The sequence below is a fragment of the Schistocerca gregaria genome, chromosome 9 (assembly GCF_023897955.1).
Source record: "Schistocerca gregaria isolate iqSchGreg1 chromosome 9, iqSchGreg1.2, whole genome shotgun sequence".
NCBI lineage: Eukaryota > Metazoa > Arthropoda > Insecta > Orthoptera > Acrididae > Schistocerca > Schistocerca gregaria.
Genome location: NC_064928.1, coordinates 157,070,312 through 157,086,205, shown reverse-complemented (window position 1 = coordinate 157,086,205; position 15,894 = coordinate 157,070,312). Strand labels below are relative to the sequence as shown.

The 15,894-nt window shown below is 37.6% G+C and overlaps 1 protein-coding gene across 7 annotated transcripts in view; it reads left to right on the top strand.

Moving 5' to 3' along the window:
* The window catches only part of LOC126292280 (pyruvate carboxylase, mitochondrial), a 358,087-nt gene extending 353,259 nt beyond the window's left edge, over positions 1 to 4,828 (top strand). For all 7 annotated transcript variants that reach the window (XM_049986190.1, XM_049986187.1, XM_049986193.1 and 4 more), the window contains 2 exons: positions 643 to 932; positions 3,155 to 4,828. In XM_049986190.1, the coding sequence (XP_049842147.1) occupies positions 643 to 891 (249 nt within the window). In that variant the 3' untranslated portion in view covers positions 892 to 932; positions 3,155 to 4,828. The remainder of the gene's footprint in view (positions 1 to 642; positions 933 to 3,154) is intronic.
* Positions 4,829 to 15,894: the final 11,066 nt, after the last annotated feature.

Genomic DNA, 15,894 nt, shown 5'->3' with positions numbered 1-15,894 from the left:
CGTGCACTCGAGCACAGCGATGCCAACTGAGGAGCTACTAAAGTGAAAAGTGCTGGCTCCAAGGCTTAGAAAGCCGACAATAGCCAGGAGAGCAGTACGCTGTCCACAGACTTCTGTACCGTATCAAAATTACCCCGCTGGCAGAGGATGACACAGTGGTTGTTCATCCGGGCTGGCCCCTCTGAGCCAGAACGTGGATCTTTGCTCACTTGCATTTTTCATCAAGTAGCCCTGAGATTGTACCAAACCTATGTTTTTACACTGGCTGCTTACATCTCTCTCTCTCTCTCTCTCTCTCTCTCTCTCTCTCTCTCTCTCTCTCTCGTCACCTTTTTAACTTGCACAACAAGCAGTAGACAAGAAAAGCAAGCAGCACTTGACTTTATAAATAAATTAATCCTTTTTGTTGTATTTACCTCTTGCTTGCATAGGGTTCCCACAATACCAAAGTAACTACATAAATGTTCCCAAACACGTTTCTGAAATTTTGGCATTTTAGGACACCTACACCACCTGAAAATAAAGAGCATTGTGCCAGTTTTATGGAAACATTGAAAACATTTTCATTCAGAATATAGAATTTGCACAAAAATGTTTTTCCATTAAAATGATTTTCAACTTACATGTGTTCTCTGTGAACAGGAGCTGCACATCCATCCAAAGGCAGACAAGTCTGTGAAGGGACAGGTGGGAGCGCCCATGCCAGGCAGCGTCATAGACATTAGAGTGAAGGTCGGCGACCGTGTGGAGAAAGGTGCAGCGCTGGTGGTTCTGTCGGCCATGAAGATGGAGATGGTGGTCCAGGCACCCATATCAGGTGTCGTGAAGAAGCTGGACATCGAACCTAACATGAAGCTCGAGGGAGATGACCTCCTTATGACGATAGAGTAAGCTCGCTGCCATTGTGTGCCAAATGGACAGACCCACTACAGGTGAGAGGGACGTTTAGCCTCTGTTAATCAGAACATTTGAAAAGCTGGCTGTTCGTAATTACAGTAGAGTATCATCAGGTGTTAGAAACATTTGGTAATGTGGCATGTTTGCAGTTTATGCATCCATAGGAATGTGACAGAAACACTGAATTATTGATAAATGTGTACATACTTATTTTGTGTCGCACATCTTACAAATAACATGGAAACACAAGAGAACTGACAGCATATGTGAAAAGTTCTTAATTACCTATGAGTTGGGCCCATGAGCTTAGGAAAAGAAGTCAAAGACTTGGTTTACCTTCAGAGAAGATTATAGAATCAGCCCTAACCCGTTTGGGTACAAATTGGCTGTGTGGTGCATCCATAGTTGCTGTGATAAACTCATCTGAAGGAAGGAACTCATTCCAAGCTTTTGCTATTGTAATATCCTTGGCAGTATCCCACCTTCCTGTTATAATGTTTAAAGGGGGAGGGGGGTGCGAAATTATCTTGATTAACTGTAAGCTGTATTATCAAAAGTTTTAATATGCTCTGTGATTTCTGAAACTCGCCAGGACTTTTGTGGAAAGTTCAATTTTCTAATTTGAATATTTTATGAAGTAACATTCTTTGTAGGAAATTTGGAGATTTTCGTAGTTGGACGAACTGGACTGCAATACTGTAACAGTGGAATCTTGATAAGCCTTTTTCTTTTTTCTTCAAGATTTGAACATTCCTAAATAAGATAGTTTTGAACACACACATTCTTTGTTTCAAACTGGAAAATAAGAGATTTCAATTAATATATACCAGTCCTAGAACAGTTAATTACTGTCAGGATCGAATTTAGAAGACTATATGGTTTTTGTGGATCGTATATTTAAAATTTTTCATGAAAAAAAATAAATCTATGAAAACTAAATTACACTGTTATCATCAGTTGTCTGAAAATTATACACTGAATAATAAAGTTTAGTTTACAACAATTATACGTTTATGACAATATTATGTACCTGTGGTGTATGCACTATGTTTAGAATAGAAAATTATTTAATAGTGGGGTTGTAGTAAATTGAACTATTCCATCTTGGTGTACATTTCTTTTCTGTGGCCTGTAGATATTCAACACGTATTCTGAAGCTCTGGATTTATGAATAATATACTACCTGATTCAAGGTATCTGGACACCTGTTAGTAGACATTAATATGGAATGTTATTGTTGACAAATCAAAGCCGCACATATACTGTTTTATCACAGGAAGCATTGTCATGCTAATACAATCGAGCATCATTTCTGAACTGTTCCACTACTGTACATAGTGTGTAATGTTGTAATAATGAGTTCATTTCTTTGTGCATTTAGCAGTAAGCGGATCATACCCTAATCATGAAAAACATGATACTGTAACACCTCCTCTATACTTCATTGTTGGTACTACATATGATTATCCATGCATTCACCACTCTCATACCTTTCCATCAGATTGGAAATGAATGATTTGGAGTGATGAAAAATGCTATACCCTGCGACAGTCGTCCACTGTCCAGGCTTGTCACTCCTTACATCGTGTCAAGTGTCGCTTAGCACTGACTGCAGAAATATGTGGCCCATGAAGAGCTGCTCAACCATTGTACCTCATTATTTTTAACTCCGTGTGCAGTCACTGTGCTAGCTGTACTGCTAGTAACACTTCGGAACTGTCATGCGAGTCCTTTCACTGATATCATGTTATTTTTTGCAAACACTGTCTGTAGTGCTCGACAGTCCCAGTCTGTCAGTACATGAGGTCTCCCTGATCTCGGTTTAACAGTGTTCATTCCTTCGCGCCGATACTTGACTATCGTGTCACCGGCAGTCGACTTGGGCAGCTTTAGAAGGGTTGAAATACCCCTGATTGGTTTGTTACACAGCTGACATCCAATGACGGGTCCAGATTCAAACTTGCCAAGCTCTCCTGACTGACCCATTCAGCTGTCACTGCTTCTCTACTGATAACACAATACTCCCCACCTCCTTTTATGCTGGCGGCTTCACCTCGTACGACGTTTAGGGGTCAATTCTTCATCAAGTAAGAGTGTCCAGATACTTTTCGTCACAGAGTATACTTTTTAAAAAAAACTATAATTTGTAAAAGCAGAGATAGGCAAGATTTTCACAATTTCCTACACATGATCACTTGTCAGATTATTTTCTAGTTAAATTTTTCAGATTCTGATGTACATTAATCGTGTGTTTCAGGGCTTACTTACAAACATCTTAAGCTAAGACTTGCAACAGGAAACATCTGTCTGAAGACTAGAATTGCCGTCGTAGTGGTGGTGTGTCAAAAAGCTTAATGTATCAGAGAATGATTCCCATTTGTGGTATCTGCAGCCAGACAGAACTCCTTGTAGAAACTTACTCGGACCTTAGGGCTGTTTTGTTTTTAAATCCGCCGAGGTACCTCGTTAAGCAGTTTGGTCTGTAGGTCGTATAAATGTATATAACAATTGTTACGGCTATATTTGCGATGCTTCCATTGAAAGTCTTTCAAAGTTTTCTCTGTTGGTGAAAATAGCATATAGAGTTAAAAGATGTTGAAATGGTTGATGTGGTTCATAGGGCTCTAGTAAAATTTTATGACTGTTAGGTGTTTATATGTGAGAGTTTGTATCTGGTTACCATAAGCGCAAATAAATAGTGTGTATATTTCAGATAAAATGTGCTGGTAACATCTTACTGTCAAGTGTTAAAGTGAGTGAAACTGTGACTGGAAGAATATGCAGCTTGACTGCGTGTGTGATAATTTTGTGGGCCTAGCATTTTTTTTTTTTTTTTTTTTTTTTATGCTGCTGTGTAACTGAATAGGAACTATTTATTGTTGTGAAAAATGGGTGTAATTTTCATGTACGTTTCTTTGGTCCTTTTTGATAAATATTTTTACATATATAAGAAAAGATACATAGTATAGTATTTTTCCTCTAAAAATCTGAATTTTCATAATATAGGCTAGTGTCTGGGAAGTAAAATTGTTACTGTTGTGAGTCTTAAATTTTGTACTGTGAAAAGCCCTTACTTCAGAAAAATATAGGGAAGTCAGAATGTCAGTGGCGGTCTCATTTTAAGTTCATTTGTAAAGGAAAGGGACTGTCATACTGCTGCTGTTTTTGTGTTCTCTAAAGTAATTGGTAACAATTTTTGGAAAATCTCAAGCACTCACACCACTCCCCATTTTGTGTGTGTGTGTGTGTGTGTGTGTGTGTGTGTGTGTGTGTGTGTGTGTGTGTGTAAAAAAAAAGAAAGAAAGAAAGAAAGAAAGAAAAAACTCCACTTCATGGTACAAACTGGAAGTAACAGGAAAAACATATGAAGTTATTTACAACAGAACAGGTAAATGGGAAAACGAATAATCATCAGAGATGAGCTGTAAGAGATGAACTTTTTGCAGTTACAGAATGCCAAACAGCAAGTCAACAGTTTCAGAAAGCAGGGCCACCACAATTTCTTCTGTTGTGATATTGCTATAATTTTAGCAAGATATTTCATGTCAAATTGTAACACATCTCTGTAAAAAAAAAAAAAAAAAAATGAATTTGGTTCTAATGTACCTTTGGTTAATTTTGGGTTGAATGTAACTGAAGCTGTGATACATAAGTAAAAATGAATAACATTCACAAGGCTGATGAACAGACAAGTCTGTTGAAACAAATGTTGGATGATGTTACAATCTTTATCTCATTGTTATGAATTCTGAATTTTACATTTGAAATGTTACTTCATTCTTAAATTATTTTTCACTGTATATACTTCATTCATTTACTGTAAGCTTCACTTTTTGAGCAACTGCACTTATAAATTGTCCAGTCAGAGTTAATTATGTAATTGTATAGTGTTCTGTTTAAAATTTGAAAAATAAAAATAAATCTATTTGTATTAAGTGTTTTTCTTCTTTATATCATCAACACGTTTTAAATTTGTTGCTTATGTGTTATATATTCTGCTTACTTGTAGTTTGTTGTTGCAATTAGTTTTGAAGCATCTTGATGTCTCCTATCTAGTCAAACTGAAATGATTTCCTGAAAACTGATGCCACATTGGGTAGATTCAGGTAGATGCAATGTTGCAGACTGGACATGAAATAAGTTTTATAGGTGGCTCCTCCCAGTATATTTGCACTATACCCTAGTTGTTGGTTCTGGTTTCACACTTCACAGTTGAGACAGGTAAATGAAAGCACATCATCTCCCTTTTTAGCATGTGAGGAAGGAGAATCACCTGACTGTGTATATATATATATATATATATATATATATATATATATATATATATATATATGACGATTTAAATAAAACAGAAAGAAACTTCCACATGGGAAAAATATATTAAAAACAAAGATTCCAAGACTTTCCAAGCGGGAAAGCGCCGGCAGACAGGCACATGAACAAAACACACAAACACACACACAGAATTACGAGCTTTCGCAACTGGCAGTTGCTTCGTCAGGAAGGAAGGAAGGAGAGGGAAAAATGAAAGGGTGTGGGTTTTAAGGGAGAGGGTAAGGAGTCATTCCAATCCCGGGAGCGGAAAGACTTCCCTTAGGGGAAAAAAAGGACAGGTGTACACTCGCGCACACACACACACACACACACACACACACACACACACACACACACACACACACACACACACATATCCATCCGCACATACACAGACACAAGCAGACATATTTAAAGGCAAAGGCCTTTAAATATGTCTGCTTGTGTCTGTGTATGTGCGGATGGATATGTGTGTGTGTGTGCGCGAGTGTACACCTGTCCTTTTTTTCCCCTAAGGGAAGTCTTTCCGCTCCCGGGATTGGAATGACTCCTTACCCTCTCCCTTAAAACCCACACCCTTTCATTTTTCCCTCTCCTTCCTTCCTTCCTTCCTTCCTGACGAAGCAACTGCCAGTTGCGAAAGCTCGTAATTCTGTGTGTGTGTTTGTGTGTTTTGTTCATGTGCCTGTCTGCCGGCGCTTTCCTGCTTGGTAAGTCTTGGAATCTTTGTTTTTAATATATATATATATATATATATATATATATATATATATAATGACAGAAACATGGCTGTAACAGTGCACTCAAAACAGCTCAAAATATTGTCACCATATTTTATGATACTGACATGTAATTAACATTTGCAGATCTTCAGTTTTTTTAGTATTTACTGCTTTGACAGAGATTTTAAGACATCAAGGTAATACACAGTTTCATATTCCTTACACACACACACACACACACACACACACACACACACACACACACACACACACACATTGCGCTTATGACATTGAGGTGCAGAATTTTCGCCTAAACCGACACAACATTGTGAGCATCAGGCTAACCACATTCAGATTTTCACATGAATTAACGTGCTGATGTTCTCTCTGTACTTGCTGGTCACAAACTTTTCATATGGCCTGACATATTTGTTATCTGTGTATCAGTTTAATGTGATCCAACATGTAGACATTTGCAGTGTGCTTGTTGGATAAAGATTTTTTTTTTTTTTTTTTCCTTAGTGGCTGAGGTGTTACCTGAATGCTTGCAAGCCTCTAGCTGACTACTTTGTGTTAGGGTTGACAATTTAAAGACAAGTGTAAGAACATGTTGTGAATTCTGAAACTACATAATGTTTTGAAATTCGGCCAAGTTAGACTATACTGTTTTGCATGGATTCCAAGACCGTACTATTGTTTGGTTTCTGTAAAATGTTTCAGGTTAGTAATTCACAACAGCTCATGAAACATTATTATTACCTGGTTTTTGGAATCCCATATTTATGAGTGTGACATCCATCTTGAAATAAATACTTTAGAATCAAAGTACTCTACTCAAAATCTTAGTTACTGACTGGATTAATTAATGAGAGGTGTTGTCTGATTCAGCAAAATTTCTGCAATAAAATTGTGTTGTCAAATTTCAGAATCTTGCAATCATTAAGGTAACATAGGTGACTGAAGTTTGGAGGGCTGGAACTTTTAATGCCAATTATTTCACAAGTTAGTTAATTTCAAATATTTCCAAATATGTTCTTGGAAAGTTGGGCTTGCTGGCTTCCAAATGAGTGGTAACATTAACTCCTCTGCTGATTACTCACTCAGTGTTTTTCCATTATATGACATTGTCAGAAATTTAATTACCTATACTTTTTAATTACTCTGCCTTTAAATAAACGAAGTGTGTCATTGTAATCAAGAAGATAAATATAAACAGAGCTGTATGTTTAAATGAGTGTTTGTAAAAACAAGAATTTCACGTATTCCTGTTAATGTGGTATATGAGATGTGCACCTGTGTTAGATAGAGAATGAAAAAAGTGAAAAGTTTGTCATTCACCTTCCTACGTCTCACAGCTTTGAAGCTACTGCAGGACACACTTACTGTTTTCATTGTTATTAACCACAATACATATAGAAATTAAGCTGTATTGTTAATTTTTACTTAGCTTGCTGCACAGCTCCAGAAAACAAGAATCACTTCATTTCTTTCTAGATGATGATGATGATGATGATGATGATGATGATGATGATGATGATGTGAAGGAGAGGAGAAGAGAGATAATGGGGGCAGAAATGCAGCAAGGAAGTATCAGAGTACTAAATGTACACTTATGGAAATGGAATGTTTTACAGATGAACACCACCTCTGAGCACTGTCAGACTTGTCACACAACATGTTATGAATGCTTCCAGGAACACCACATGTTGTGACAAGCACATGTGCAGCTAAACAAGGCCAGAAATAAAGGATGAAGTAATTATTGAATATGAAACCAGGTGAGAGATTGAGGACCTTTTTATTATGAACGAACTGTTGTTGTATCCATAATTTGTGTATAAGTTTTATATCATAGTGACTAAAAATTCAGCTGCGAATTAAATGTCAAACTAATTACAGAAAGGTAAGAAACCTTATATTAATGATTCTGTAAATGCAGAACAACTAAAATCCATAAACAATTTCAATTGCCATCATTTTGTGAGGAATTAATAATTTATTCAATACAGTGGTGGCCATTAAAAAGATTAAAGTTTAAATGGACCATCTTCTCGAGCTGAACACACACACACACACACACACACACACACACACAAATGGCCATTGTTCCCCAGTTGCTTGACCACCCAGCAAGTCAACACGAGAACTCCTTTTTTCATCCATAGGCACACTAGTTTGAGGTACTGGCCAGCTAACAAAACCCTGGCCCACCACTGATCCAGCAAAGTTTCGCTTACATTCAACTTCAGATTCGATTCTTTGGCGATTGTGAGTATTTTCCAATACAACAGGAGAATAGCTGTATGGTGAGGTTCAACAAAGTCATCAGACTCCCCAGTTTGGTGCCTAAACCTACCGTAGTTCTTAATGTTTCGTAATTTCTCTCGGAAGTGTTCTCATTAAGCCTGTGTAGGTGCAGGTGAATTCTCTTTCTGTATATCATTTTGTCAATGTTTTTATGTCGGGGGAGGCTGCTCTTGGTTAAGAGTGTCTTGTTCTGTATCCTATTTCACAATATATAATCTTTTTTTTAATCTTCTAAATCTTTTATTTGTTAGTTTTGTAATTTCTACTGCCCTTCCCCACTATCCATTCAAATATCAGGGGTTCCCTGCAAGTAGGGTCATTAGTCCATGCCTTCCCACAATCTGATACTGGGTTGAATATTAATGAGATCCTGATGGCCCATCGATATTTATCTCGTCCATTACCAGGGGCAAGCTCTTGTTATTTATGCCACCAAGAATGTGAATACTGTGCCACACAGTTCAGTATTCAAAGTCTTTGAGATATGTTGATCAAAATTACATGCTTTTGTGAGCCCGTTTCCAGTGAAAAAAAAGTGTCGTGGAAAGTCAGTCCCACGGATGGCGTGAAAACTTTTACTTGATTGTTATTGGATGTGCCTAATGTCACTGCAACTTATGAGGTGGAATTTCATGTGAGCATGCCCAGAGCATGTGCACATGCGGCTTATTGTCATCTTACTGACCTTGAGACATATCAAATCTTCGGTGTGACGGACACGGAGGTATCGTACCAATATATTGCACAGATAGTTGGCTCTAGTGCAGTGAATGAACAATGAGTGGTGATCAGATAGACTTTGTGACACTGTTGCAAGGAAAGTAGGCACGGATCCTTCCAGGACAACTGCACCACAAGAAGATTGTAGGATTGTTTGACTGGATCTGGTGAATACACACATTACAACAGCTGAAATCCCTACAGAGGTTACAGGTAGTGTGTATGCGCAGTATTGTCAGGGACAGACTACTGGAAGTTGGGTTGACGTCACGAGTTGTTTGCTGTTGATGCTATGCCAGAGAAAATTGAGACTTGCACAGTACAGAACCTGCGTGAGCTGCAAGGTCGATTGGTATTCAGTGATTTATCTCACTTCTGTTACTGGTGATCACTGTGCCACTCTGTCCATAGACGACCTTGTGAAAGGTCACAGGAAGTGGCCATTCTTGAGACCTGTACCTCCTAGAGTACTATAAATGTGGTGTGGGGCGCTACTGGATGCAGCAACAGGACTGATTTCATAATTTTGGAAGGGCAGCTGAATGCTCTCTAGTATGGGACGAGAATGAAAAAACGTTGTTGTCATGCAGATCCTTAATTGGACACTCTGGTCCTCTTGTTTGTCACTTGTAGACAATGTCTGGGATCTAATGGGAAGACATATACAAGCTGTGATCAAAAAGTAATGGAAAATTTTGTTTTTCTGAAAGAATCTTTATTCATCAACAATATAAACTTTGTTCTCTTGGATCCTTTCATTTTTTTTTTTTTTTTTTTTTTTTTTTTTTTTTTTTTTTTTTTTTTTTTTCCTCCACAAGTTTCAGCCACACTGGGTACAACTGTGTATGTTACTTTTTATAGTGTATCAGCTGCAACAGAAATATTTATTTTCAATGGAAACCTCGTGTACACTTCTGTGAATGTTCAAACTTTTTTTCATACATAAGTGCTCCCACATGTTGGGCATTACTGTAAAAGTAAAAATATTAGCAAGTGAATGTAGTAGTGTGCAGCAGTTTGAGACCACCAGAATTCATGGAAGTAGTTGTTAGTTACATTCCACAGTACAGTTTATTATTATTATTATTATTATTATTATTATTATTATTATTATTATTATTAGACATGATGATCTCTCAATTGACAAAAGATTGTAGAATAGTCCCCGATCTGGATCTCCATCAGGGGACTACAAGGGGGGAGGTGACCATGAGAGATAACATTCTACAAGTCAGGTCTGGAAATGTCAGATGTTTGAATGTGGCAGGAAAGCTAGAAAATCTGAAAAGAAAAATGCTGGTGCAGTCTAGATCAAGTGGGGTCAGTGATGTGAAATGGAATGAAGACAAAGATTTATGGTCAGATGAGTATAGGTTAATATCAACTGCAGCAGAAAATGGCATAATGGGAGTAGGATTTGTTATTAGTAGGAATGTAGTGCAGAGAGTGTGTTACTGTGAACATTTCAGTGATATAGTTGTTCTCGTCAGAATCAACAGCAATAGTTTAGGTGTACATGCTGACATGACAAGCAGAAGATGAAAAGAGAGAAAAGTATATAAGGATACTGAATGTGTAATTCAGTATGTAGAGGGAGATGAAAATCTAATAGTCATGGGGGACTGGCATGCAGTTGTAGAGGAAGCAGTAGAAGAAAAGGTTACTGTAGAATATGGGTGTGCTTACTGACACTCCATGGCACTACAGTCCTCTGAGGATCTTGGCCTCCTCAATCACGGGCTTCCAGTTGGTCTTCAGCACAAGGTGTCACCACCTCACTCCCACTGCTCTCAGGTCAACTTCCAGCCACCTTACATGTGGTTGCTCTCTCCTCCTCCTGCCACCAGAATGCCCCAGCATCAGCTTCTTCAGAAGCCTTTCTCCTTTTGACTGAGGTTACCAAATCAGGTGCTTTGTACAGAGACCTTATTTCTTCATTAGTGCTATTTCTCCACACCTCTCCTCCTTTTACAGGACCAAAAAGTCTCTTTTTTAGCACTTTCCTTTCCTAGATATTTAGCTTGTTCTCCAGAGCCTCTGTCAGTACCCATGTCTAACTGCCATACATAAGAAGTGGTCTGATCATTGTTTTGTAATGTATCAGCTTTAATTTCCTACATAAGTTCTTACTTTTGAGCATGGATTATAATGCTCTATATGATCTGTTGGCAGCCTTGATTCAGTTTACTTTATCTGCCTCCACTTTGTTTTCTGATGATATTACTGAGCCAAGATATATATGAGCATAGAACTAGAAATGAGATAGGAAAAAGATAGTCTACAATAAATTTCAACTAGTAATAGCCAATAACCTGTTAAAGAGTCACAAGAAGCAGAGGTATACTTGGAAAAGGCTGGTAAATACAGAAAGATTTCAGTTAGATTACATCATGTTCAGCCGGAGATTCCAAAATCAGATACCAGATTGTAAGGCATACCCAAGAGCAGATATAGGCTCAGATCATAATTTAGTAGTCATGAAGAATAGGCTGAAGTTTAAGAGACTAGTCGGGAAGAATCAATGTGCAAAGCTGCGGGATAGAGGAGTACTAAGGAATGAAGAGGTATGCGTGAAGTTCACTAAGGCTGTAGATACTGAATAGGGATGCGGAACTGGAAATGGATTAATAATTGCTTGAATAATTGGAAAAATTGATTGGAAAGAATAGTTGGGAAAATATTGAAGGTAATTTATGAACCTGTCCACCATTTTGGATTAACTTGAACTGAGAGCAATATCAATAGACCTGGTACATCATTAAATTTGAGGTCAATAAACATAATTTGCAATACATACTTCTGCTTCCAGTTCTGTGCAGTACCAAATAATCACCACACACCATTGAAATTGTTGATTTGTCTATAAATTCTTAAACACACGAAGCACAATATTTTTAGTAAGTAAATAAAGTTCAATAGATACCTGTCAAGTCTGAGTCATTATCTTAACATTAATTCCATTGTGTTTAGTCATGAGTGTGATGATGTCAGTGCAGGAACACTCCTGCATATATGGCATTATTCTTGTCTGCACCCATGTGAATAAGTATTCCTTCTGTAATAACTTTTTATAATACTTTTATTGAACATTTACAATACACATTTTTAACAATTTGGTACGACGGATCCAAGCATACATCTGTATGCTCCCACTTCTTGAAACAAAAGGGTGAAGATATATGAATTAATAAACTGAAGAGCATATTTCTTACTTGTTTCATAGAGATAGTTAACGATGTATCAAAACATTATCCTTGCCAAGAAACAACTCATTAATTTACTTTTGGCTGTGTCTTTGGTTTATAGCTCATTCATTTTACATTATTTCACCTCATCACTCTCACTTATTTAGTGGGGAGACCAGCAGTACTTCCAACATCCGCCACGTTGAGTTTCGTACCCATCATCTTCTGGTGAATTGGCATTGCGACAAGTTGACGCCACCACTCAGCTGATAACCAGAGAAGAATTCATCAGTGGAATACGCCAAGAAAGACTGTGATTGCAGGTTTTGACCCCTTGATTCTTCAGTAGTACTCAACCTTAGTTCAGCATTGTGAACTGTTTTCTTCTTCACATACTTTCACACTATCACATTCATATGTATCGTAAACGTACAACTATATTTATTTGTGGTGTGGTCCTTTCTTATGTTTATATGGAACCTAACACCCTACAAGCATCTATATTTTTTCGCTTTAGGACATGCTGATGCATGGTTCCCTGGAAGAAAAAGAACTTAATACTAATTTAAAATTAAATCTTCATAGATAAATGTATAGTGGCTCAGTGGCTAATAATACTTTCTTTGTGTATTCAACCATGCATTCATTCACTTCAGTGTGCAGTCGTTCTATCACTAAGTTTATTTAATGTCGTGTGTGCTTCTCTATGTACCTTATAAATCTGCAAGATGAAGTGTATTAGAGGCATGGTGCAACCTCATTCAGTTTGCCACTTATGCTGGGCTCGCTTGTTTACCTGCAGCAAGGATTTTCTGGTCTATGAAGTATGATTAGTGCATGTGCTTTCAATATTTAAATTTGTAAATATTGCACAGATACAGGTATAGTGTATATAGTAGCCTAGCTTAGGAAAATATCTCGTAGTTTTAGCATCCCTTTCCTGTGTATATAGTCCCTTAGCTAATCTGTGTGTGTGTGTGTGTGTGTGTGTGTGTGTGTGTGTGTGTGTGTGTGTGTGTGTGTCTTCTGTAGATAGTTGTAGGAGTTGTAGTACAGACTCTCTATTAATTTTCTATGTCTCTGTCTATTTGATAGCCTTTACAAATGCTAGTATGTGCTGTAGCTCATCAGGTTTGTTTGTTTTGGGTGCGCCAACACTTCCAGCGTTGCTCTGATACCACTTGCGTTGCGGCGAGTTGTGCATTGCATTGCACACCACCTTGCATTTTATGAGTTTATTTATTTAGTTACAACTGGGCTACATGCAAGGTGAAGTGTTGTATTTAGAGTTTTGTCATCTCTAGACACATAAAAAAATTCTTCTTTGTTACAACCACTGATCTTATTTTTTACACATTTGACAAGCAAGAAAAAATACAAACAATAATTTTCCTTAACAACTAACAATGTAAATTCTGTTAAGTGACTTTCCAGCAGCCTAAATCTAATATTATTGTACATACATTCAGCGTAGAGGGTATACAGCCCATTTTTCAATTTATAAACATTCTCAAGTCTTTTTATGGGTAAATGCCCTTGTCTTTACCCGTGTTCATGTGTACCAATCTGTATTCTCATGGGCAGGGAATTTTAGTAATTATGTATGGTTCAGTGTGTAGTAGTTTCCACTTATGGTTCAGTTTTCCAATTTTTGTGGGTCTGAGATGTATTCTGAGTAACACCCTTTGTCCTATATAAAATTGTGTTGTACATTTCAGCTTTCTCTCATAAATTCCTTTCCTGTATTTAGCCCAGGTTTCAAGGTTGATTACCGCTTGTCGTATTTTATCGTCTAATGATAATTCTTGTATCAGTATCTTGGGAAAAGGTTTCTCCCACTCGTCTACCTGTTTGCAACTGAACATCAGCTCATTTGGCGTAAGTCCACTTGATGTGTGGGGAAGGTTGTTAACAACTTATAAGAAGGGAGTGACATATTCAATCCACTTGGTATGTGTATGAGGTATATAGGTTCTTACAAACCTACTGAATTCCTTAGATGCACTTTCTATGGGAGTGCTTCGGGATGAAATTTGGACACTAAAATGTGTTTGAGTTGTTTATAGTCTACAAAATCTTTCCATTTGCATCCAACAAAATATGAGGCATTATCTGTTAACATGACTTCTGGTTTTCCTATTCTTACAAAAGTCCTCTTTGATTCGTCATATAATTGAACTGGCCATAATGTTGTGTACAGCATACAATTTTATGTATTTGGGAAAATGTCATACAGATCTACTATATATTTTACACCATCCTTACCACTGAGATAGGGTCCAAGCCACAGCCAGATACCTTTTCTAGAGGTCTTTTAGCCACAATGAAATGTAGTTCAGTGTGTCTGCAGGTGTTAGAATGTTTTGTCAGACAATATAGTTTCTTGCCACCTGTAGTACTCTTCATCTAAGGTCGGGGAATTAACAATATTTACCTATTTTGTCAGTGCATTTTGTAGTGCCATAATGGCCCCAAGTATTGTGTGTACACAAGATAAAATCATCCACATATTCCTCTGGCAAACACGCGAACCATTTTTCTGGTTCAGGATGGTTCCTGTGGAACAGAACACCTTCGTGAATAGTGAAAAACCTTTTTAACTTTTCATCACCGTTTTGCATAAGTTTCACTCTTACCCTACTCCAGTGTGGGTCTTCCTGCTGCAGTTGCTCCATGTGTTTCCACATGGGGATATAGTATGGTCAGAGTGTTTTGTCTTCCATCAACATAGGCCTTATTTCAGAGTCGAATTCTTGAAGATACATACACCACCTGGCTATCTGTTGGTGTAGCAATTTACAAGTTAACAAAAATGATAGGAACTGATGGTCAAGCACACTTTTGTGTGTTTACCCCAAAGGAAATATTCAAACTTTTTACAGGACCAAATTACAGCCAAACCCTCCAACTCCATTACTGAAAGAGAACGTTCAGCTTTGGATAAGGTGCAGTTGCTGAAGCTAATGACTTTAGGGATGAGTTTTCTCTCTTCCACTACCATTTGAAAAAGGCGTGCACCCAAACCTTGACAAGACGTGTCGGTGCATAAGCAAAAATCATTCTTCATGTCTGGCTGAGATAAAATATTACCATTTAATAAGGATGGCTTGATGTTCTTGAAATCGGGTTGACATTGCTTGTCCCAAAACCAAGGTCTGTTTTTCCGGATAATATTGAACAAAGCATCACTGTTCATAAGTTGGTTAGGGATGAATTTCCTGAAAAATGAGACTAGGCCTATGTATGCCTTTACTTGCATCTTGTTTTGAGGAATGGGACAGTTCCTAATGGCTTCAAGTGTTTTAGGATCTGGCAGTATGCCTTCCAAAGATTGTGTGTCCTAAGAATTTTACCTTTTTTTGTCTGAAATTAGATTTCTTGAGATTTGCTATCTCTCCATGTTCAGAAAGGCATTTCATTACTTGTTCAGTTAATCTTAAGTGTTCTACTCTAATGGGTGTGGTGACTAAAAGATTGTCTACGTCTACGTATACTGTTACCTTACTCAAAAGTTCTAGTCCTAGTACTTTGTCCAGAGCAGAGATAAATACACCTGCACTTACATTCACTCCAAACAGTAATACTTGAAATTTGAAGCTCCTGCTCCCACGTACGAAGGTGATATACTTCCGACTGTCTTCATGTAGTTTTATTTGTCAATGAGAGGACCAGATATTGATTATAGTAAGAAATTTAGCATCATGGAATTTCATAAGCTGTTCCTCTAAATTGTCTGGATGTGTTGGTAC